Source organism: Malania oleifera, chromosome 13, assembly GCF_029873635.1.
Source record: "Malania oleifera isolate guangnan ecotype guangnan chromosome 13, ASM2987363v1, whole genome shotgun sequence".
Taxonomy (NCBI): Eukaryota; Viridiplantae; Streptophyta; class Magnoliopsida; order Santalales; family Ximeniaceae; genus Malania; species Malania oleifera.
The window spans coordinates 69,638,076-69,664,412 of NC_080429.1; the positions used below are offsets into that span (position 1 = coordinate 69,638,076).

At 37.5% G+C, this 26,337-nt stretch overlaps 1 protein-coding gene across 3 annotated transcripts in view; it reads left to right on the forward strand.

Moving 5' to 3' along the window:
• The first annotated feature begins 7,736 nt into the window (after positions 1-7,736).
• Positions 7,737-26,337, forward strand: part of LOC131146802 (uncharacterized) — a 90,932-nt gene continuing 72,331 nt past the window's right edge. For 2 of the 3 annotated variants that reach the window (XR_009134456.1, XM_058096596.1), the window contains exons 1-4: positions 7,754-8,211; positions 20,587-20,655; positions 21,096-21,191; positions 21,509-21,633. Coding sequence is in view for 2 of the 3 variants with exons in the window: in XM_058096596.1 (XP_057952579.1) it covers positions 7,894-8,211; positions 20,587-20,655; positions 21,096-21,191; positions 21,509-21,633 (608 nt within the window). In the remaining variant the exon portion in view is untranslated. Of the gene's footprint in view, positions 8,212-20,586; positions 20,656-21,095; positions 21,192-21,508; positions 21,634-26,337 lie in introns of all 3 variants that reach the window. The other variant, XM_058096595.1, reaches the window with a different exon arrangement.

The window sequence follows — 26,337 nt, forward strand, 5'->3', positions numbered from 1 at the left end:
ACCTATCGAAGCTTTAGCTCCCTACTGTTAGCCCGAAGGTTTCATTGGCTTGATTTTGATGACAATAAACTATTGTGGATTAATAACTTTGTGCTTAAGTTGTTTTCAACTGGATTAAGCCATTGAAGTTGAAGAATTGAGAGAAAATTTTAAGCACTTAAATTGATTTTTTTTTACTTTTATTCTCTTAATTGTAATGTATTTTAACTTGTAAAACTCTAAGAATATTAAATACATTGCACAAATGAGCTAAAATTGGATGAAACGAAGGAAGACCAAACCTGACCTTGGAGCTAGGGTGATCGATCAGCCATAGGGAGTAGTCGACTAGTCCAGGTAGAAGTTGGAGGTGATTGATCGACCCTTGAAGGTGGTCAACCAATTTGGCAACTTTTTCTTGCAACGGTCATTTATTTCTCCCTAATGACTAGAAAGTGATCAAATGACTTAACTTGAAACGGTTCCAACAGATTGAAAATAACTAGTTTTTCTCCAATCTTTATGTATATGCCCTCCAAAGCCTAGAGAACATTAGAGAATAGATCTATGTTGAATTACCAAGTGCCCGAACTTTATTTTCACTTAATCTCTCATGTGCCCTTAGTTTTATTAGTTTTGAGAGAAACACCAAAACTCTTGAGTTGTCTTTTGATTAATTTTTGAGAGTTTCTTGTGTGACCTTAAATTTGTAAATCATTCCTTGTGAGGCATTTGTCTTGTAAAGCTTTGTGGTATTTTGGTTTCCTTATCTTTGAAAAACAAGAGGTTGTATTGGTTTCCTTATCTCATAGAAAACAAAGGGTGTAAATTGGTTTCCTTATCTCTGAAAAATAAGAGGTGTATTGGTTTCCTCTATCTCTATTAAACAAGGAAAATTAGTGGAATATCAAGATGGTTGGCCTTGAGAGAGTGGTCATAGGTGGGGATAGCCAAAATACCATAAAAAGCATTTACATCCCTATTCCCTTCTCTCTTTAAATTACTTTAATATTGTGTTGTTTTCTTTATTTTTTTTATTTTTATTTTTAAAAAATTTTATATCAAACATTTAATTTTCATTAAACCTAGTTCACCCCCTTTGGGTTGCCACTTGGGCTGACACCAAAACCACCTTTGATTCAATGAAGAGAAGCCTCTTGAAGAGAGATTGAGAAAAGAAGAGCCGTAGAGGATATATTTTGAATGAACCATAACCTATTGTCTATGAGTTTGTGAAGTGTGAAGTGTGAAATGAATTGAAGTTTGACACAAGCAATGAAATATGATGCAACTTCAAGGACCCTCGAATGCAATCAGGAACAAAGCTTTTGTAACCACCCTTCAAGAACTAGCAAAGTTGTGGTATCGAGGATTAGAAGCATGATCTATTGGGACCTTTAAGGAGATAAAGAAGATGTTTGTAGAACACCTTGTCAGGAGCGAAAAAATAATAATAAAAGTATTTGATGAATGATATTCAAGGTAAAATGTCCCTCAAAGATATCATGCGTAGATTCATGATACTACTCTTGAAGTGAAAAATTTTGACTCTGGAATATCCACAAATGCTTTGACTATAAGATTGTAACCTAGTGAGTTTTTTATCTTATTTGATAAAAGACCAAAACATGAGAGAATTGATGACGCTAGCACAAAAAATATATAAATAAAGATCCAATGGTGAGTATCTTAGAACAAGTGGATTAAGTTGAAAAAAAAAAAATATCATGTTGAACCCACATGAAGAGAAAAGAATAAAAGGCAATTTAGGAGATGGCTAAAAAAGAAGTCCACCTTTGATGAAATATTGAGAATGTCACCTTAAGAGACCATCTTGGTTGGAATGGTTAAGAAGGTAACCTTGGGAGGCCATCTTAATTGAAATGGTTGAGAAGGTTACCTCATAAGATGCTTTGAGAAGAAGGCCATCTCTATTGAAATAATTGAGAAAGTAATTTTAAGAGATGACCAAGAAAAAGGTCACCTTGGCTGAAATGGTTGAGGAGGTAACCTTGGAAGGCATCTTGATTAAGATAGTTGGGTAGGTAACTTTTGAAATACACCTAATAAACAAAGCGACCTCAGCTGAAATGATTAAGGAGGTAACCTCAAGATATGCTTGACAAGGAAGGCCAACATTGGCTAAAAATGATTGAGGAGCTAACCTTAGAAGATGCTTGAGAAAGAAACCATCCTTTGAAATAATTGAGGAGATAACCTTGAGAAATGATCAAGAAAGAAGGGCACCTTAATTGAAATAACTAAGGAAAAAACCTTTGAAAAGAGCCCAAGAAAGAAGGTAAACTTAGGAAATGCTTAAAGAGAAGGAGGAGGAGAAACATTTTGACTTTGAAACTTAAGCAAACGACAAGGGAGAAGAATGTTTTGGCTTTGAAGCTTAAGTAGACAACAAGGGAGAAGAATGTTTTGACTTTGAAATTTAAACAAAAAACAAGGGAGAAGGGCTCAAGGAAAAACAACCTACTCTTGAATCTTAAAGGTTCTTTTCGCTTTAAAGAAAAACAGCTTATTCTTGAATCTCAGAGGTTCTCTTTCAACCTTAAGAGTTGGGGGGGGGGGGGGGGGGCATATTATGTGAGTAAAATTCATCTTATGATGTACAAAGTATTAGAAGCAATTCAATAATGGAAATCCTTTGGCTTCGGTGGACGACTTTTTAGAGATATCTTTCGTAGGTTTTGGTTGAAGAAAGGATAAGGCATTTATGCACATGTGGTTTTTTCCTAGTATTATGGGATTTATGGATGGAACGTAATACTCAAATATTTTTTGGGAAAAAATTAAATTAGACGTTGGTTTGGGAAAAAAATGAAGCATTTGGCCTCTTTGTAGTGTGTCGGGTATGGATTGTTTAAAGAGACAAGTTTTTAGGAGCTACAAAGAGATTGGAGGAACATGTTGACTAGATGTTTTTTTTTTCTTGGGAATTTTTTTATGTTTTTTTTTCTTTAGTCTTGGAGTGTCTCAGTTTGTCTAAGGAGATTTTGTAATAACCCAAACCCAGAAAATAAAATAAAAATAAATAAAAGAAAAAGGGGGAAATAAATAAAGAGAAAATAAAAATTCAAGAGGGCGTCACAAACAGGGTTTCGTGGATGAGTGCCCTACGCTCGTCGACGAAGAGATGCCGAGAGCCAGAAAAATTTATGATTTAATGAATTTGTTGACGAACGGGATGTTCTCATCGATGAATGTTCTTCTTGGGTTTGTCAATGAACCTTTTAGACTCGTCGATGAACAAAAGCCTATAAAAAGGCCTTGGATCCATTCAGCGCAAAATTCTCTCTCCTATCTCACTCTCTCTCTAAGGCTACGACTCCTTCCCCTTCTCTCTTCGATTCTGGCCCGGATTTAGCCCGATTCGATGATCAGAAACCACCACAAGGTTCCTAGGGTGATTCTCTCCAAGTTAACCAGAGCAGAAATTTGATTTGGAGTTCTTGGGCACCACTCCAAAATTAGGGTAAGTAGGATATTTTTATTATTAAATTAATTATTGGGAGTGTGTGGGCCTAGGAGATGTTAAATGATAAATATTTTGGGGTTGAACTTATTAAGTTAGGATTTTTTTTTGAATATAGGGTTCCATTTTCCGTTCGATTTAGGCAAAATTTCGAGGAATATGTAAGGGGAAATGAATTATACCAGGCTTTATTTTAATTTGAATCGGTTACCTTTGAGTATAAAAAGTCATATATTATAGTATGATTTTCTGAACAGTTTAGGCAATTGAAAATAAAGGTTTTGATTATAATATATATTTGGGAAAAACTGTGTGGCATGAAAATAATCCTCCATAATTAACTGGTTGTAAATACTGTCTGCTTATTAGTGTTGTCTGATTGTGAGTACTACCTAGTTGTGAATGTTGTTCGATTGTGAATACTACCTATTTGGGTGAATATTGTTTGTTGTGAGCATAAACGTACAGTGAAATACGTAGTTGCCCTACGTGAGCCACATACAATGAAGTATGCAGCTGTCCTATGTGGGTCACGTACTAGGTAGTACACAGTAGTCTTATGTGGGGTACGTACTATGATAGTACGCAGTAGACCTATCTGGGCCACGTACAGAGATAGTACGCAATAGTCCTATGTGGGCCACATATTGGCTAGTACGCAGTAGTCCTATGTGGGTCACGTACTGAGTTGTACGCAGTAGCCCTATATGGGCCATGTACTGCGAGGTATGCAGCTGCCCTAAGTGGGCCACATACTGAGATCAATGGAATTTATTGTAATTCTATGTGGTTGTGTGGTGATGTATGTGAACACATGCATTTCTAGAATATAATTGATATTGGAATATGTGTGAATACTGATTTGTGAATTTTATTATGTGAATATTTATAGTAAAGTAAATCTCTCCACTCGAGGGCTTATTGTGAAAGGTGAGTGCCCTGATTGGTATCAGTTGTAGCCACACCTGAATCAAAGGGTATGGTTACAAATGGCATCAGAGCAGAGAGAAGGTGCATGTATGGACGTGTAATCTTCCCAATCCTCGTGAACTTTCGCTATAAATATTGGTTTATTTGTGTGACTACAGTCTATTTGCGCCTTGCTAGTTGTTGTTGATTAATTGATGAGTTTATTTTGTGTGTGTGTGTGTGTGTGTGTGTGTGTGTCTATATATATATATATATATTAAAACTCTTTCGCCACACACTGCTATAGTTTATTTCTTCCTTATTGAGAGATATCTCACCCCAGCGAATTATTATCTTTTTAGGTCCTTCAGGTGATCGAGCTTAAAAAGCTCCAGGGCAGGGTTTAGAATTTTGGTAACTTGTGAGTGGTCGTAAGATCTGAAATATGTATAATTATGTTTTTAGAATTTCTAGTTATGTAATATATATGGATGGATATTCCTTTTTGGTTAGTATATAGTACTTTGGTATTTTATTTGAGATTGTTTATTATTTTCTACTGCGTGAATGGTATTAGAGATGGTGAATGGTCTCATCACACCCTGGGCCCCACCTGGTTCGGGGCGTGACATATTTCTTATTCTCCCTTTTGTAAATTCTCTTTCTATTAATGATATACTTTTTTGTTATAAAAAAACAATGGAAATCCTTTGGTATTCCATAGATTTAAAGGGAGAAAATGAGGAAATATAACTCTAGTAACCCCACAAATGGAGGGATAAATCTTCCAAAGACATTTTAACATAAGGATCTAGGCTATAAAAAAAGAGGAAGCAAGACATAGCCTCTTTTTGTGACTTAAGCATTAAGATTTCTCAAGTTTTGTTCTTCTTGCATTTGATGTGGTTCAAAAAAATGTGAAAGTAGTTATCTTCATAATTGTAAATCCAACAATAAAATTTTTTTGGGCCTTTGGGTTTAGTGGTTCATGTCTCCATCATCCTTTATGGAGATAGGGTTCAAGTCTCCTTGAAGGCACTTGTTTGCCTTGAGAAAACATTTGTTACATTTTGGGTGGTTGGTTGTGTTGGTTGGTCTTGAGCCTTCTCAACCCCAAGCCCCTTTCACAACTGATGTGGGACAAACCCCAACAATCTCCCCCTCACACATCAGGTTCCAAACTCCTCACGAATTAGGCTCACCAAATTAGCAGCACCACATGCCCGACATCCCAGGGAGAAACCATGGGCTCTAATACCACTTGTTGGGAAAAATTATATATGAACGATTCTCACAAGTAAATCAATGGAGTAATGCAAATAATAAATAAAATGAGACAAACAAAATTTAACGTGGTTCCCTCAAATATTGAGGTATGTCCACAGGGCACATCGGTCCAAATCCACTATCACCAAAATTATACAAAGTGAGTACAAAAGGCACAAGCCTTACAAATACACAAAGGTGTATAACAAATATAGTAAGAAGAAAAAAGTCTCACCAAATATTGTGAACAGAGCTCCAAAAAATAACCAACCAAAATAGTAGCAGAGTAGAAAATGACTGGTAGCTGGAAAAGACAATCGACGCAGGCGTGAGGAGTAGCTACTATAGGCTAGAGGAGTGCTGCAAGCGTGAGGACCTGGGTGCTGCGACGTGAGTGAAACAAAATGGAAAAAAACTAGGAGGGCGACTGCTACTGTGAGTGGAATTAATGCAAAAAATTGGAGAGGCTGTTGTGTATTGCCCAATACATAGCTTGGGAGAAGATGACTCAAAAAGCTAGGCATGTGTAGGGGGCTTATTAAGAATACAAGACATGCAACTATCAAGCTTCCTAGAGAAGCCAACTAAATAATAATAAAAGAATACATTTCCAAGGCATGGACCCCACTAGGAGGGACACCCAACAAATCTCCCCCTCCCGACTTATGGGGACGACTCCACCAATTCGGCCAAAATTTAACACTTCACATGCTTATCTCTAGACAATGCTTTTGTCATCATATCTGAACCATTATCATCGGTGTGAATTTTGTCAAGTTGGAACAATTTCTTATCCAACACATCCCAAATCCAGTGATATCTAACATCAATATGTTTTGACTTTGAATGGAAGATAGAATTCTTACTCAAATGAATTGTACTTTGGCTATCACAATAAAAAACATACCTTTCTTGTTCCATGTCCAACTCTTTCAAGAAACTGTTCAACCTAAGCAATTCTTTGCAAGCTTCTGTAATGGCAATAAACTCGGCTTCCGTAATGGCAATAAACTCGGTTTTCGTAGTAGATAGAGTAACACATTTTTGTAATTTAGATTGCCATGCCACAGCTTCCCCTGCAAAAGTCATCAAATAACCCGAAGTTGATTTCCTATAATCAACATCATCGGTCATGTTGGCATCTGTAAATCCATGGAGCATATATTTACCATCTCCAAAGCACAAACACACCTTTGAAATGTCTCTAAGGTATCGAAGAATCTATTTTACCGCTAACCAATGTTCTTTTCCCGGATTAGAGAGAAACTGACTAACAATTCCAACGGTATGAGCTAAATTTGGCCTTGTGCAAACCGATGCATACATTAAAGAACCAACGGTCGAAGCATAAGGAATTTTATTCATCTCTTCCTTGTCTTTCTCACTTGTAGGACTTTGTTTTGTACGAAACTTGAAGTGACTGGCAAGTGGGGAACCAACAGGTTTTGCTTTATCAATGTTGAACCTCTCAAACACTTTTTCAATGTACCTTCCTTGAAATAACCAAATTTGCCCTTTTTTCACAATCACGAATAATTCTCATGCCAAGAATTTGCTTTGCCGGTCCCAAGTATTTCATAGCAAAAAACTTGCTCAACTCCAACTTCAACTTGCTCAACTTCACCTACGCAAAGTTTTGATAGAAACGTGATGAAAAACATTATATCATCAATCCATTGTCGGATGACACCAACGGTTTTTCTATTAAGTCTATTCCACTCATCATCACTCGTGTCTTTAGGCTTTCGACTATCACCCTCAATAGATCCATCCAAATCTTTGTAAAATAAAAGATCTTACATTTTTATTTTCTAAGTTACCCAATTGCTTCCATTGAAGCTAATCATAATGCGTTCACATAATGCGTTCAAATAATATGGGTCTGATACCACTTGTTGGGTGGTCTTAGCATTCTCAAACCCAAAAACTAGTTCATGGGGTGAAACTTTCCTTTACATTTAATAACTAACAACCAAACCCCTTCCACAACTGATGTAGGACAAACCACAACAAGTTGGACCTTGGGCTAGTTGGACTTTTTAAAGGCTCTTGCTTCATAAAAATAAAAATAAAAAAGAGAGTCGGAAATTTGGAGCTCATTTCACAATTATGAGATGTGCTCTATTAAGAAAAAATACTTTCCCACTGCATCATTTTCACAATTATGAAAAATCTTCTTTATTATGCCAATCTTAGCGCACTCACCCCTCTTTACTCTTTATTAGAGTGAATTCCCCCTCCTTCCCAACCGAAGTATGCCAATATTCCTAACTCATCGCCATCCGACGTTGATTCTGAACCCTAGAAACTCCAAAATCCCTATTGTGTCGAACTCAAAGAATCATCTCGATGTATCTGTTCTCTCCAACACAGTTGGGTTGAGCTCCGCACATTCAGGATTTCTTCGCAAAAGCGGTCAGCTGTCATACCCCAATCACCGCATCAAGCGCATAAGACGGCAGCGCAGTCCTGTGATCAGAGCCGCAGGATCTGATTACTATTCCACTTTGAATGTAAGCAGAAATGCAACATTGCAGGAGATCAAGGCCTCTTACCGGAACCTTGCTCGCAAGGTTCGTGTCTATATTCGTACTTCTTTTCTTTTCGTCTTTCATTATTTTCTTTTCTTTCATTTATTTTCTGGATTCGGTGGTTGGTTGCTGAGAAAATGCGGCAAAAGAGAAAATGAGTAATTCATGCATTCTCTCTCATTCTCTGGGCTTGGAGGGAGATGATTGGATGATTGGTTGTGTTCAATGAATTTTGTAAATTGCATCCTAATGTTAGTTGTGTAATCACGAATTTAGTAATGTTGCTGTATGAGTTCTGTTCTCTTAGCATAGTTGGATGATAAATATCTGAATTTTGAATCAGTTAATGCTATGTCTGTGCTTCATTGTCCTTTGTCTAAGACGGTGTTCTTGATAGGGAAGGAGATGTTGCAGTGTACACAAGCAATAGATGTAGTATAGAAGGCTCAAAGAGGAGAACTAGACAATCCTTTAAAAGCTCAAGCAGGTGGGGTGGCAGGTGAGGTGTGCTGGCAGCTGGAGTGAATCCTAGAGCTAGGAGGATGACGTGGCCAATGAAAATAGGATTAGTTGTAGGGGTGATTGGATAGTAACATGTGGCAATGGTTTAGGAGGTAGGAGAAGACACATATTGCAAATGACACGTGGTAGACACTTGAGCAGCCTAAGGTAAGGTAAGTTGGTTTTATCCCTCCCTTAATGAGCCCTAATTTGAGCCCGCTAAAGTGAAACTCCCTAGAGCATCAAACGACATCAAGTGCAGTTATTTTTATAACTAATCTTAGACTTGCTGTGGGTCCGACCTTTTTTAAAGGTGCAAGCATGAAATAGTTAGTAATCCAGTAATAATTATACAAGTGCTAGTCTAATTTAGGCACCATAAATACTCTAACATCCTCTCTCTCCATCACCTCATCTCTCAAGACAAGGAAGACACATTATTTTTTTGATAAAAAAACCTTTATTAGGAGGGAACAGAGTGAAAAACAACACAAAGAACACAACATCCTCCAACAATTAAAGCAAGAGAACAAAAGAAAAGGAAAAAGAAAAGAAAAGAGAAATATCTACAAAACAATGCTAGTGAAGCAAAAGCATTCTAATCTCATGCACGCCTAAAAAACCATTTGCAAAATCGAAGCCATCTAAATATACAAGGATATGATACAAGGGGGGTATGTTAGTTAATTAATATGAAAATATATATTTAGGCCTGTTTTTCCTTTAAAATAAAAAATATTAAAGCAGTAGGCATCATTCATGCTCAATTATGTATTGCATTATCATTAACAACTCATATTAAAGAACTTGAAGAAACATTCATCATTCATCAACATTCAAAAAATGATCCAAGCCTCCAAGGCTTCCAAGCAAAATACAAAGAGAGTCATAAGGCATCCATGAACTATGACAAATTTAATTAACATAATATGAGTCATAAGACTTCCATCAACTATGCATCATCATTTTCACCATCATTATCTCTAAAAAACACGAACTCCATATCTGGTTCATCAAGGGAAAGACTCGCAATCTCAAGCAACTTTGCACCTCCAAATGACTTATCCCAAGTATCTCCTCTAATATCTGATAACCTGTTTGGTCCTTTCTTGTGTTCTTCAATTTTATTGATAAACACCAAAGATTAGTTTACCAAATCTTTAGCATGTTTTGCTGCCATCTTGTTCCTCTTCAATGAGTGGATAAATGAATAGGTACTCCAATTCCTCTCACGATAGGAGGATGAGCAAGGTTGTCCTAGAAGCTTGAAGGCTATTGATTGAAGCATGTGCGTTGATGCACCATGGACATACCGCCAATAGTTTGGTTCCAAAGTGTTTCTGTCTTGTATGGATTCAGGACTACCAAACACATCCATGAAACCAAAAAATTTAGCCAATTCTACATTTGTTTTCTTCCTATCCTCAAGGTTAGGGAAAAAAATATTCGAATGCATTTGTTCCTTTCTTAAGAAATTTTGCTATCCACATGTGGATCAACATGATTTGTACTCTTTGTAAGCCATTTTTGGCTATAAAACCTATAACAATTTACATAAGTTTGTTAGAAAAGGGAGTAGTTTGTGTATAATTTATGGAATTGGAAAAAAATAATAGAAAGATTACCTTGAGTCAAAGAGTGAGCCAAGCAATGAAATGGTGTACAACTTTTTGTCCATCAAGCGACTAATATGTTATACAACACTTATAGAAGGATGATGAATCCCATGCCACAGGCCTTCATACATTGTCTTCCCCACTCCTTCTATCATGGGGGCCCACATGTCATATACTAAATGCAAAATAAGTTTATTAGTGTCAACTACTCAAAGCATATCATAGATAGGATGGCTGAAAGATAAAATATAAGAAACTTTTCTACCAATCATTTAAAATGCTTTCTTTCACATGCATAGCTTTCCCAATAGTATCTTCTCTATGAGAACCCAACTCATCATCAATGTCCATGGCTTGGAGGCGTCTCTTTATCGGTTTCATCTTTTTGATCATAACTACTATCAACTATAGCAAGCAATTATACTCTATTAAAAACTGCTAATCTCATGGAGGGATTTATTGCGAATGCATGAAGCGTCCTTCACCATATTAGTGATCCAACTACACTTCTGATGAGCAATTTCATTTTGCTTAGTATTTTTGCTACGTGTATATTCTTCGGAGCGAGATTGAGTGTATGCACCATGTGGAGTCCATAAAATATGTGGATAATTGTACTCCACAATTGATCCGGAAGCCTTCATTATGGGTGCATTACCAGTAATAATTTGGACCACATTTCTTGACCCAACATCTCTAACAACATCCAACATCAACTGGGCAATGTAATGCTTGTCCTTGTAGTCTTTAGTTCCATAAAAAATGTTCAAGAAAATTGGATTCCCTCCTGGTATAGCCAAAAAATGAATAAAAATAAAGTTTCAAGGAAAAAATACACCTATTAACACAATCCAATTACTAAAATAACATATTCTCTTCTAACACTTTCCCTTAAGCTGGAGGTGTATAAATTCCTCCTACCCAAAATGTGACAACCATTAGACAAGATGAGCTTTTTATAAAAGCTTTGTAAAAACATCGCCTAGCTAATTCACAGATTTCACAAAGGGAGTCCTCATTCGTCAATACAACATCCCTCACAAATGACACTCCTAGTTGGTTGTTTTTGCATTAATTGCTCCTTCATCACGCTTACTGATTAGTCCACCGCTGTATTTGCCTCTCCTAACTGTTAGTCAAGTAACAAAAATGTTGTATTTTCTAGTACCTCATTATGGATTGGGTTAGTCTTTCTGGTGGATTTCCTTAATTCCCTCATCAGTCATCTATTGAACCTACTTGTCCCAAATCCAAAAATGACTCCAACTTCTATGTGATTTATCCTCTTATGAAACACTGTATGGCTAGCAATATAAATCGTAGTTTGATTATCACAAAACACATTTATTAGCTTTGTTGCTAGTAATCCCATATCTGACATAAGAGACTTCAAACACATAAGCTCACTCACACTATGAGCCATAGCTTGATATTTTTCTTTAGTAGTAGATCTTGCTGCAGTAGTTTGTTTCTTATTGCACTAGGTAACAAGATTACTTCCCACAAATGTACGATGTCTAGTAGTAGACCTTCAATCATCAGCAGATCCAACTCAATCTACATTAGAGTATGCCATAATCTCACTATCTCTATTTTATTTATATATCAAACCTCTTTTGAGAGAGCCTTTCAGACACTGCAAAATCCTACAGACAACATCCCAATGTGGTTGATTGTGATTTTCCATAAACTGACTCACCACCCTAGTCCCCCAATGCTAAAGATATGTTAGGTCTAGTGATAGTCAAGTAGATTAACTTGCCAACCAATTGCCTACATCAACATTTGTCTTCAAAGTCTGGTCCAACATCCGTAGACTTCTTCACCTTGGGATCCATAGTAGTATCAACCAATTTAGCTCTTAACAAACGAGCCCCACTTAGCAAGTCCAACGTATATTTTCACTGAGATTGATTCAACCCTTTTGTACACTTGCAATCTCAATACCAAGAAAGTAATGTAGGACACCCAAATTCTTGATTTGAAATTTTTCTTGAAGCCTTTACTTAACATTTGCAGTCTCGCTATGTCATAGTTAATGATGACGATATCATCAACATAAAGTATTATAAGTACCACAGTTGTCTTATTTTGCGGAATAATGCCAAATGCCTAGACTAGAATTCTAAATTTGTCAAGTTAAGCTCAAGGAGATTGCTCAAGATGATAAATGGCCTTATGCAACCTATATACTTTACCATCTTCCCCCTGAGCAACATACCCAGGAGGTTGTTCCATGTATACCTCTTCTTGCAAATCTCTGTACAAGAAGTCATTCTTCATATCCAACTAGGATAAGGGCCAATTAAAAATAATTGCTAATGAGATCAATGTGCGAACATAATTTAGCTGAGCAACAAGAGTCAAGGTCTCAAAATAATCAATACCATATGTTAGTGTGTACTCCTTTGGAACCAACTAAGCTTTAAGCCGTTTGATAGATCCATCTGGAAGATTTGATGGTGTAGACCCAATGACCCCTAACCAACTCATTACCAAGAGGAGGATCCATAAAGTCCCATGTCCCTTGAGTGACCAAGGCATCCATTTCTACATCCATTGCATGCTTCCACTAGGGTTAGCAAGTGCTTCAATATGTGAGGAAGGGATAGAAACTGAGGAAATAGACGAGACAAAAGAACATATAGGACTAGGAAGGTGTAGAATTGAAACATAATGAGTAGTAGGATAAGCAACTAAGGACTGCTGAGTACATGTTTGAGTACCTTTCTGGTGAGCAATGGGCAAATCCAAGTCATAGTGGGATGGATCTCCAGAACCAAAAGTCGAAACAATGATGGGAAGAGGAGGCACCTGCAAGGTGGTAGTGATGTTTTGTGCTTGCTTTCCATTGTTCATAGTCATTCAATTGTTTCTTTAGATCAGTAACTGATGGATTCGGAAGAGTAGCAGAAGATTTCTTGAGAGGGATAAAGGTAGGAACATGAGGATCAACACAAGAGGGGAGAGCCATAAATCATTGATGGAATAAAATAAATTCATCCAAAGAGGACTTGGGACTAGAGAAATAAGGCGTCCCCTAAAAAAAGGTGGGGCACCAAAATATTTCCTACGAGTGTGGGGATCATAACATCTTTATCCTCTCTAAGTTATTGAGTACCCAACAAGACTCAATTAACAACAAAAGCAGAGAACTTTTCAGTATGTGGAACATCAACAAAGCATTTTTTCTTTTTTGACAATAAAAGAAGATAAATTAAGCAAAATAATGTACAATCGTAGTAAGGATACTTAATCCTAAAAAAGAAATAAAAAATAAAAAAGAAAAAAAGAAAAACAAACATAAATAAAATTTCCTACGATAAGCCAAGAGTTTGCCACCATCAAGCCTAACTTCATTTCCATCTTGTCTAGACAACATGATGCCCAAGTCATATAACAAACTCTAAGTTTCAGTGTCCACCCTTGAAATTTCTTGAACTAGGGTAGGTAGAATTCCATCCTTAACCTTTTGTTCATCTTTAGGGACCTCATCTTCAAACATATTAATTCTCTCTAAGCCTCTAAAGGACTAATAGAAGAATCGGGGGACAATCCAAACTGTTCCTGAATTTGATCCAAAAGTAGACCTTTTTCTCCTTCAAAATCATTACTCCCTACGTAATCCTCATCCTAAACATTGCCCCATCTCTTACTATCCTTACTCAATTTGGCCCTCTCACCTGTTGGCTCTTCCACTATATGCAGAACACCTTTGGAATCCATTTTTATAATTTAATGTGTTTCTCACGAGACAAATCTTGCTTATCTTCATTAAGTTTCCTCCTTTCAAAAACCATTTCCACTTCCTTACGACTAATGTAAACTTTCCACTCTTCGAATTATACGAATTGACTGCTTACCAGCTGCAACCGAACCAAAAATGAAATCCTAGTTTTCAAACTCACAAGAATTAAGGTTCTTAGAAACAACCCCCCCCCCCCCCCTCTTTCCTCCTTGAAAATCCCCTTATGATCATTCTTCTCCCGCTAAGGAGAAGTCTCATGCCTTCCTACTTCCGTTGCCTGCTTGTTTTACTATTATCAGAGCATCCCTCCTCATGACTGCCAATGATGTTATTCAATGAGGAGCACAACTTAGGGCGAATTGGAACACCTTGTACCTCATTCAAAGATGAGCGCAGTTCATCTTGTCTCTGTTATGAAGGATGCTGAACTCCTGTAACCTCACAAGTCTTTGTTGGAAGGGTTTCCTTATGGTTAGAGACTTGTAGAGACTTTTTGGCTTGCCCATTTAATTGTCACTACCCAAGCCTAGTTTTAAGTCATAAGACTGCTCATGGGCTTCTCAACCAACAAGGCCAACCTTCAGTTATTTTTGAACATCTGAACCAAGTCTATAATGATTGACAATAAGCTAGGCCCAGCCCACTCATCTTCGTCATCGCGTCATCCATGTGACAAACCCTAGTAGCCTATGATCTAAACTGCTTAGCTGGAAACATTGCCTTAACACTGTTGATTGTTTGTGCATAACTAACTGAATGAACTCCTCTTGCATTCTTCCCTCACAACAAGCATAGATCACCTCCTGCACACTCTTAGAAATCAATCAATCTCCATCATTACCTATGTTTCCAGAAACGATTTGACTCCTTGAGCAATTTTCATTAACCTTCTTGCTATTTTTTCCATTAAGGCCTGATCGGTAAGAGCTCTCCAAAGCAATGAAGGCATCCCAAATTAAGACCACCCATCCCCTTTCAACCCTTCAAGAACATAAAAAAAAAAAAAGGGGAATATTTTTTACCCCTCCATCCATGCCCTATTTTTATGAACTTCCTTGTCCTAGTTGCATGAATCCCCATCTAGTAATCAACATAATCCACTCAGAGTCTTCGAAAGCCCTTGCTCAACCTACCAGCAAGAGATGAGAACCCCTAAAAACCATGAATTTACAGCTAAAGAGAGTCATAACCACTGATTGTTCTTATGATTCTACTTAAGAACAAATAGTGCTCCAACCTTCCCTACCTTATCCAATCCCAGATTGAAGGACTTGGATTGAACGAGGTCCCACCATCAAATCTTACTAGCATCATGATATTGAGCAAAAGAGAGATGTGTGGTGTGAGAACTAGGCACGAGAGAGAAAACCATTGTGAGCCTTTGGAACATGGACAGAGCATGTGCACCCAAAGACTAGAGGTACACTAGAGAGTATGGATGTTTCTGGGTACACGATGGAAAAGGGAATTTGTCCCTTTAGAACACTTGAGGACATCCTGTTAAGCAGATAACAGGCTGTAAGAATAGCATCAGTCCAAAAGGTTTTAGGAACATGCATATGAAGGAGTAAAGACTGTCCTATGTCAAGTAAATGTCTATTTTCTCATTTAGCTACTCCATTCTTGCTAAGGGGTATGTATTCATGATGTTTGATAGATAATCCCTTTCGCCAAGCAAAAAGACTGAAGTTCATTTTGAATAAATTCAAGTGCATTATCAGATCAAAAAAATTTGAATCCCAATGCCAAATTGAGTTTTAAGTTTCTGGTAGAATTGAGTAAATACATTCGAAAATTCGGACTTGTCTTTGAACAAATAGATCTAGGTCATACACGAGAAATCATCCACAAAAGGTACAAACTATTTATGACCAGTCAAAGTATCGACTCTATATGGACACCGAATATTTGGATGAATAAGAGAAAACATTGATTTACTACGAGACTTGACTCTAGACAGAAAAAATGTCAAAAAACTTGTTTAAGTTTTTGAAGGGGTGGATGACTCAAATGAGCGTGCCACTGATCAAAAGAAACACTATGAATAGAAATTGAGGAAGCTATAAGACAAGAATTGGACCCGCCATGGCCACCATTGAAATAGCCATCCTTCTTGAGCCTTCCACCAATCTTCTTCTTCATCTAGAGATCTTGAATAACACAATGAGAAGGAAAGAAGGTCACAGAAAAGTTATGAGACTTAATTAAATGATTAATTGATAGCAGGTTCAAGAGAAATTTAGGCACATATAACACTGAGGAAAGAGGATCAGATGGAGGAATTGAAAGAATATTGCCAGAACCGGAAACTAGTGTAACTAAACCATCAACAAGAATAACCTTAGAGTGTTCAAACAAATTAGGACTACTTGTCAGATGGGAGCAGGCACCAGAATCTATGACCGTAGGTAAGGAGGATGAAGAGGCAAGAAGCCCAGTTGTGCTTGAATGGCCCATAATAGCACTAGATGTTAAAGATTGAGGGAGTTGTTGAATGCTTAGGGAGTGACTAGGTACATTTGAAGTGGCAATAGTAGTGCCCTTAGCAAGAGACTTATTGGCCCTAGTTGGTTTCCAAAGGAGATAACAGTGATCAATGGTATGATTTTCCTTACCGCAATGTGTGCAAAAGCGAGAATTGCCATGATGAACTCCTCGTCCTAATATGCTACCACTGCCACAACCACAATCCAAACCTCCTCCTCGTTCTCCAAAATTTCCCCTACTACGATTAGAGTTAGTATCCAATATTGATGGCTGATTTATTGCGAGAAGGATCTTGAGAAGATGTCAGGCAACATACACTAGCGCAGGCAGCGCTTTCAGGACTTCAAAAAATCTGAACTTACAACACTTCAGACCCCACAAAATACAGAAATTCAAGAGGCGACTATGACTGAGCTTGCAATAACCTAGGAGGAATTACTTAAACACTAAAAACAGGGCAGACAACAGCAATGTGCTGCAGGCATTTAATAAACACCCTGGCCGCAGCTCCAAGCATTATGGCTGGCAGCAACTGGAGCCGAATGCAGAAAAGAAAAGGAAATAAGTATTTGAACACCAATTGAAACCAACCAGAAATTACAAGATTGCAAGCAATCAATCACAAACACCTGGCATCAAAACAGCATCATGAGGCAAACCACAAATAGAGTACAACTGATAGCAGCCTGTGGAGTAGAGGAACAGCAGCAGCAGCAGCATACTAGAAACAGAGTAACTGACTTCAAATCAGCAAATCACCATGAAAGCACACAGTTTCCTACCAAGGATGCTGCACAGCCTAACCAAGAGGAACGGTGTCCTTAAATGACTCCCAAACTAACCAAGAAATCAGATTTGAGGACTGATTAGGGGAGGATAAAAAAAACGAAAAACATAGTATCAAAATCAATTTAGATAAATTCGATTTGAAGGAGGTCAATGCTCTTATACCATGTTGTAAAGTTAGAGATGGAGGCGAGGTGAAGAGAAGAGGAGAAGAAGAGAAAAAAGGGAAAAAAAACTGAGTGGCAGTTTCCTAGAGTCTTCATATAGCTTCAGGTCTGCCCACTTATATATTATTAAAAAGCATAAAGTCTTAAGGACAAAAATACCCTTATTAACACAATCTAATTACTAAAAGAACATATTCTCTTCTAAGTTCTAATACACCACTTTGTGTTGTTTACGTGCTAGAAAATGTGTGCAAGTCTTTAAAGGCATATGTGTCATAGGAAAGGTTGCTTTCTTCCCAGGATGTCAAACCTTTTCTCACTTATGTGCCCTAGCCACTTTTGCCATAATTCAGCAGAGGAATCTTCAATTGCATTCACCTCCCCTTTGAGTTGCTTGACTTGTGTCCTGCACAAACAATGCTTTTCCTTCTTTTAGCCACCATTAAATTTCCCTTAGCGAGTTTCCATTCCCCATTACCAAAATTGGAGGAATTGTTGTTGAGACTTTGTGCTACATTGTAAAATTGTGTAGAGGATGAGTGACTTGTACACATATGAACCAAGGACATATTGGCTCAACCTTTGAACTCATGTTGGTGCTCACCCATGTATGTTAAATTAAACCTAATTGCAAGGACTCTTTAGGTGCTTACAAGTGGTACTGGAGATTGTGGTTTGAGTTGCGGTTGGGTGTTCATGCATGTGATCCTATAGATGTTGATACCACGGAAAATGAGTGGTGGATCTTGTAGTTGCTTAATCTTGTAGATGAATGGACTCTCATGATTTTCTAGCTTTCCCATGGTTGAGTAATGGCTCGTGATTAGTCGCGTGGCACTTGAATGATCAATAATGACTTCCATTCAAGGAAGAGTCGTTGAAACTACAAGTCATGGAGAGATTCCACTTTGTCTCTTATTGGAAAACTGGGTGGAGGATTAGTGGCTTATATTTGTGGGTGGGCCGAAGACATAAAGGTCAAGCTAGTGCTTACCCAAGTATGTCAAGACCACTTAGAGGAACTCTCTCATTGCTAACCATTATGTGTGTCTGTGTTTGTGTATGTACTACGTATGTACATACATGTCGATTCATACATATATACATACGCACACATATATAAATATCTATACACCCCCCAAAAAAGGGAAATGAAGGACATCTTAAGAGTTGATGTTTCCGTTTTTGTTATCCATCTAGAGGACACCATATGGAAGTGCAGTCAATGGCAGAGATGGTTGTAGGCACAATTGGAGAGTGACATAGTGACCAGCGAGGTCAAATGAAGAAAAGGAGGGATACTTTAGGGATTCTTGTGTTTGTTGCAACGGGAGGATGTGATGAGAATAGGAGAGCTGGTTGTAGGTCCAAGTGCGTAGTGCCAATAGTTTAGGAGGTAAGAGAACATTGCGTGATGGGTGCTTGAGGAGCCTAAGGAAAGTTTAAGTAGTGAACCTTCTTAATGAACCTTGATTCAAGCCCGTCAAGCCAAAACTCTCTTGAACATGCGCTATAGGTTTGGAATCTTGCAAAGGTGAATGCATGAAATGATTAGCAATTGAATATTAATTTTAAAACTATGAGTACAGAATGGGTAGGGCTGCAAACAAAGCAAGCCGCTCACGAGCAGCTTGGGATTTCAGCTCGATAATAGCTTGTTCAGGCTTGTTCATTATGTAAATGAATGATTCCCAAGCCTGATTTTTGGGGCTTATTTGATAAACAAGCCGAACCTGACCATGAATTGGCTCAACTCATTTAGACTCGTGAATGGTTCAGTTACAAGTTCGGTTGGGCTCATTTCATAAGGTTGGATTAGGTTTATTTTTGGCCTTGTTTAATTAGGTTGAATTAAACTCGATAGACTGTAGTGGGCTTAAAAGAAGGGGTTGTTTAGGCATAGGCTTGTTTTTAAGTCCTAACTTTACAACCTAAATTTTGTGCTACGACTAGTCCCAAGGCTAATAGGTTGGGTTTGTGAGGGCAAAAAAACTCTAAAGCTGTTCTAGTAAGTAGTAGGAGCCCTTTCGCTCCTTTTCTCTAATAGAACCTTGAGAACCTCTCGCCTATTAGTAAGACAGTCCAAAAGAACCAAACTGTTTGTGAACAACTTGCTAGTTTGGTTTGGCAAGGGCTTGTGAGCTTGTTCATTTACATAATGAACAAGCTTGAGCAAGCATTTTTCAAGCTCGATTTAAGCTTGGTTAAAAAATTAATAAACAAGGTTGAGTATGATTAAGATTGGTTTGACTCGACTTGTTTGCAGCCCTAAATATGGGACAAATTCATGATTGGGGCAAAATCATAAATTTACGCAAGTTTACATTTTATTTATTTATTTATGGTTTATGGGTATATTTTAATCGCAATTAAAATGCTTTCATTAGTCCTGAACTTGTGAATAGTCAGTCTCCTCAGGATCCATTAGGTATATCTTAGCTTGTAACTACTGCTTATGTGAACCTGTGAGCTGAGTCTATTGTTTTATTCTCAAGACATCTCATATGATAATGTCATGCATATATCACAACATTTTTTCTTACCTTTTGGGATGGCATAAAGTTAAAATGTTGCACATGCTTTCAGCCCTGTTCAACAGAAAGTTTCCTGTTTTTTTGGAAGTGATTCTGTTTAGGCATAGCCAAATTAGAACTTGAGGAAATGTTATATGTGAAAGAAGCAAATTCATAATGAAGACGAGAGTTTCTTCTTCTTTCTTTTTTTCTTTTGGAGAGATTATCAACTATCTAAAAATCACGTAGTTTCCTTTGTCATCCGAGTCTCATGTTATTATATATAACTGAGATGAAACGTTAGCTAGATTCATAACTATTTTCCTGTCTGTCTTTAGTACCTATTGTTCCTCATTTTCATTTTGGTTGTTTAAATCTCAACACACTTTCATTCTTTTGTTTTGGGCGTTTACTCATGTAAATTCTGAAAACATGAGAAAAGAAAAAAAAATTCTCAAAAAGAAAGGAAATGATACCTTGATTTATAATTTTTGATTGTGATAATGGTCCTTTATTTTAAATGACATGATAGCATATCATAAAACTTAAGGCCTAAATTCTGAATTGGTTGATTTTATCATCTCACTGTTTTGGAACAGTGTCATCCAGATTTGAACAAGGGGCCTGGGGCAGAAGAAAAATTCAAAGAGATAAGTGCTGCATATGAGGTACCTATTTCATTCCTAAAGGGTTGATTTTCGGCCACTTTTATATTCGTTATTCTTTTGATTTCTTTCCTTTTCTCTTCTTGTGTGTAATTTTTTTTTTTCTTTTTTCATTTTATTAGTTGGTTCCAGCAAAAGCTTTTAAATTTTTGTTTGTAAAGGTAAACATGTGCTTGCAAACACACACAACCACTCTCCCCCACTTCTCCCAACCCCAAGCGGATTCAAACCCTGGCCTTCCTGTGGGGAGCAAACAGGGCCACAGGTCCACAAGTGCATCCGTATGTGGGTGCTGGTATTGTTTATGTAGATGCTTATGTGGATTCATTTTTTATCATTTGGAGCAACTGGTTGTAATATTAAATAGAAGTTAGTCACTGGAATCAATTGATTGTGTTGCTTTTGCATTCTCTAGTTCATGTTTTAATCGAGCATCTATGTAGGTCCTTTCAGATGATGAGAAAAGATCTTTATATGATCGCTTTGGTGAGGCAGGGTTACGAGGAGAACAGGATGGATCAGATGCTGGTTCACCAGGAGTGAGTTTAAGATCATAATCATCTTCAGTGTTTGATTGGCTGTGCAACATCTAAATAGTTTGATTCCGTATTCCCATGTTGATTTAATTTTTTTAGTTCATGTCCATAAGGGAACCTTTACATTCTTCAATTGTGCTGTGTGATTATTACTTTTTTCAGTTCTTGACTACCTGTGCGACGTCTAAATAGTTTGATTTTCATATTTCCATGTTAATTTAATTCTTTAGTTCACGTCCTTGATTGCTTATGTGTTTCCATTACCATGTGTGATTGCTATTGGGTGACTATTTTTTAACAAATTTCTCTGATTTTTTCAGGTGGACCCTTTTGAAATTTTTGATGCCTTTTTTGGTGACTCAAATGGGTTTTTTGGAGGGAGGAGGGAATTAGGAGGCATTAACTTTAATGTGAGGAACAAAGGCAGTCAAGGCCTTGACATTCGGTAATTTTGTGACACTACAATCATTGTTGCTTGCCTTAAAAATTATTGAAAGTGCGATTTTTCCAGGAGTATTGCATGCTGTATTTCATCTTAATATGGAAAAGGTGGTATCCAATACCACTCTAACCTTAAGTCAGTCCCACACTTCCATAGATTTTTACTAAAGGTTGGATACTAAAGTTGTGTTTGAGTGCATGGATTTCGAACGTTGGATTTGGACTTGTATGGATCTATACAAAATAAAATACAAATTTTATTCATTTTATTTAAATGCTCAAAAAGCCAAATCAAAGGTCTGAAAATGCTCCTAAAGACTGGGTAAGTGCGCCTCCAAATGGTGTCATTTTTGACAATGATGTGTCAGTGAATAGAATATATTTAGTACTTACCAATGAAAATAATACCCTTACTAACTCACACTTACTAACATAACTCTAGTACATACTGATAATGCTAAATGACCAACATAACCATCAACACTCCCCCTCAAGATGGAGCATATATATATATATATCATATGGTTGTAACTTGTTACAAATGAATTTCACGCGAGCACCTCCCAAGGCTTTAGTGAATAAATTAGCAAGCTGCAAATCAAACTTCAGTGTGTGGTTGTAATGAGCTTCTGCACAAGTTTCTCTTTGACAAAGTGGCAATCAAATTCAATGTGCTTTATTCGCTCACGGAAGGCTGGGTTAGAGGCAATATGAATAGCAGCTCAATTATCACACTTCAACTCTGTAGGCTGAGAATGTGGAAAACCAGTTCTTCCAGCATGTTCTTCAACCAAACAAGTTCACATGCAGTGTGAGCCCCTATACTCCGAATCAACACTTTTCCTGACCACCACAATTTGTTTCTTACTCTTTCAAAAGACCAAATTACCACCAACAAGGATACAGTGCCCGGTTGTGGATCTTCTATTGGAAGGTGACTCGACCCAATCTACATTTGTATATCCTTGAATATGATTATGACCCTGATCCTGATATAAGAGACCTCTCCTAGGTGCTCCTTTAAGATATTTCAAGATGCAAATTCGTCCCAATGACTTGTCCTTAGAGAATCTAGAAATTGACTCACAACACTTGCTGTGAAAGATATATCTGGTCGAGTGACTGAGATTATTCAAATTTTCAATGAGTCTTCGATATTGTCTTGGGCTAGGCATAAAATCACCCATATATCTTTATTTGAGAACAGAAGGAAAGTTTTTTGTCTTCTTAAAGTTTAAGCAGTTTGGGTAATGGAGGAGTGCATAAGGTGAATTGTGTTAGGCGGCTATGCTTTATGGATCAGAATGTTGGGCAACTAAGAAGCAACATGTACAAAAAGTAAAGTTGCTGAAATGCGAATGTTAAGGTGGATGAGTGGTATAACATTAAAAGATAAATTAAGGAACAAACATATACACAGTGAACTAGGCATAACACCAGCCAAAGACAAATAAGAGAGGAACGACTTAGATGGTTAGAGCATTTGAAACATAGACCTAGTAGCACACCTGTGAGGAGAAGTGTGTTAGCTGTTATTTTTGGTATTAAAAGGGGTAGGGGTAGACCTAAAATAACTTGGAATGAGGCAGTGAGGAAGGATTTACTAACTTTTAAGCTAGAGGAGGAAAATGCTTTTCATTGAGTGAATTGATAGAAAAGGATTCATGTAGCCAACCCCACCTACTGGTACTTAAGTTTGGTTATTGCTATGGTTGTTGTATGGGTTCAAAAGAGGGTTATCCCCAATTGGGGTTTTCTCAGTTGGGTCCTGCTTGTACGAAGGCCCATTGTGAGGGTATGGGTGACTAGGCCCCTCCTATATTCGATCCTACTAGAGAACAGGTCCATTCCCTTGGCCAAAATTCATAGAAGCCAGAAAAGGGGGATGGGGGCATTCAGACAATTGTTAACAAAGTCCAAGTCCTCTCTTCAGTTATACAAGACAAACTTAGAGCGTATAAACATTTAATGTGTAATTAGGACGACTTTATCTTGGTTTTGAATACAGGGAAGAAAATTATGATATTGACAATAGCATCAAATCGATTGTTGATTGTGGTTTTGTAGAAGGGTTAGAGGCTGGTATATCAAAGAGTAGTAGAAAAAAAGAAGCTGGTTTGGGTACAAAATCTGATGTTTTAGGTTTTAACTCAGAAAAATCTTAGAGCACAAAGGTGCATGCTTGTTGGTAAGCTGCTCTTATGGGTGCAGAAATGAGGTAATTATATGAAGTGAAGAGATGGCATTATGATGAGATGAGGCCAAAAATTTTAAAGAGAGATTTTGTAGGTGAATTGAGTACTGTGGAAGATGCACTTGCTAAGATGAAGGATATAGGAAGTAATGGAGTTAGCAAAGGAAAGGAGGAAAGGAAATGGGGAGGCTTTTTAGATAATGATAATGATGATATAAGTAAGTCTGAGGGTGGTGGGTGTTTGCTGTTGGATGAGATCTGGGAACAATATGGATATGTTTCTGAATCTCGTGATGATCTTGTGGACATCTCATATGTTCATCCAGCACAGTTTGGAAGGATTGGAGGTGGTTTCTATTTTTGATAAGGGGTTGGATAGCAAAATGCAGTGCAGTGATGTATTTTACCTACACCAGATGAGGTGATCTCTAGGAAAGATTTAGAAGCCCAAGAGATATTGGATAAATTGGATTAAAAAATGAGTGATGCTGGAGGATCGGATGTGTGTTTTGTTGGGGCATAAGTTCAAAGCAAAGAAAGGTCAAGGAGCTAGCAAATCTGAAGCGCTCAGTGAATTATGAGGGGAAGGGATTGTAATGGGATTTCTTGGTTAATTGTTCTTTTTGTTTATTGTTTTATATTTTATCTTTTTATTCCCTTATATTTTTGCTGTTTTTATTTTTTATTTTTTTTTGGGTGGACCTCTTGTCCTTTTAGTTAGTTTGTAACTTCTCTCTCTACCTTCTTTTGCTATCTTAAAAAAAAAAAAAATTCTAGTTTGTCGTAAATTTTTAGTGTGAGGTGTCTTATTCTCCCTCCTGTATACTCTTTCCTTACTAATGAAATTTTCTTTTGCTATGAGAGAAAAAATCCCAACGGTCAAGTCCAACCAAAACTCGAGGGATGATTCCTTGATTTTTAGTTGAGCAAATATCTTGGGATCATCTCGTGAGTTTTGGCTGCAATAACTTTGTGTATTTGGGGGGAGGGGGGCTTTTGAGTTGCAGCAGATCTGGGGAAGAAAGGAGGAAGACGAAGTTATTGTAGCCAAAACTCGTGGGATGATCTCATGAGATTTGCTCAATTAAAAGTTGACGGATCATTCCTCTAGTTTTACTTGGACCTGAGCTGGGCATACAAAACTGATCCCCTTAGTTTCTGTTTAAAAAACATGTGATCGTCCCATGAGTTTTTGATCTGCATCAGTCTGGGAAAAAGTCTCAGTTGCTGTGAAATATTATGACTGAAATAATTTACTCTGGGAAATGCAATACTTCAAAGAATTAACATGAATGTTTTGCTTCAAAAGATATGACCCAGGAAAGCCCCATCACCAGATATTTGTGTCCTTTGTTTGAAGTGTGGAGAACTTGTGTACATTTGTTTCTACATTGTCCTTTCATGATGGCTATTTGGACTAAATTATTTGGTATATTTAGCAAGAATTGGGTTTGCCCTTCCACATTGAAGGCGTTTTGTACCATCACATTTAGAGGTTTTGGTGAAGGAAAGGATAAGGACGGCTTTATGGCAATGCTCTGTTATGGCAATTAGTTTGTGTGTTTGGCTGTAAAGGAATGCTAGAATATTCAAAGGTGTGGCTATGTCTAATAACTTGCTTTGGAGCTGAGTGATATATATCACTCATTGTTGTAGGTGTTGGCACATTGATGCTTTTGCCACTTCTCTTGGGAAGACATGCAGCGGGACTGGTTGGCTCTATTGCATTGAGTTTGGTTTTGGGCTTAGACTGTGAGCTTTGTAATTATTTACTTTTGATGTAAAGGGAGGATTTTGTTCTCCCTATCATTTCTTTTTCTTTCTTCTTGTATATTCTGCTCTTTCTAAAATTCTAATAAATTTTCTCAGTTTATATATATATATATATATTTCCACAGCCTCTCCAAGAACATCTTAATCCCAAGTTAGCATCCCAATCATTCACATGAAATCTAGACTTACTTTTAATGGCTCTATGCCGAAGAGAGGAATCCTCGAAGGGGAACTGCCAAAGCCATTCAGCCAAGAGGGCAGTGTTTCTAGGCAGTAAATTTTCAATACTCAAGGCCCCTCCAATTTGGATCTACACACCACGTCAAACCAAATGATCCCTCTTCCTCCAACACCAGACTAAGGGAAATAACTCATAATTTTCTCCAGCTTACTAGCAATAACCTCAAGAATCCTAAAAATGGGCGAATAATATGAAAGGATGCCAACAAGGCAAGCCTGAATTAGAGTAATGCGACCCGCTAAATAGAATAAAGCGCCTTTCCACCCGATTAAATGCTTAGACATCCTCTCCACAACTGGATCACAAAAGCCCCATCCAAGGATTACCACCCAAAGGGACCCCTAAATAAGATGAAGGCCAATCCAAAATACCACAACCACTAAATAAGACAATGGCCACAACCTGTCCTAGGATTATGTTTGATTATTTAAATATAAAGGTTTAAAACTCATAGTTTTGCCAATAAATTCTGAAAAAAGGTGTATTGGCCCTCGTGCTTC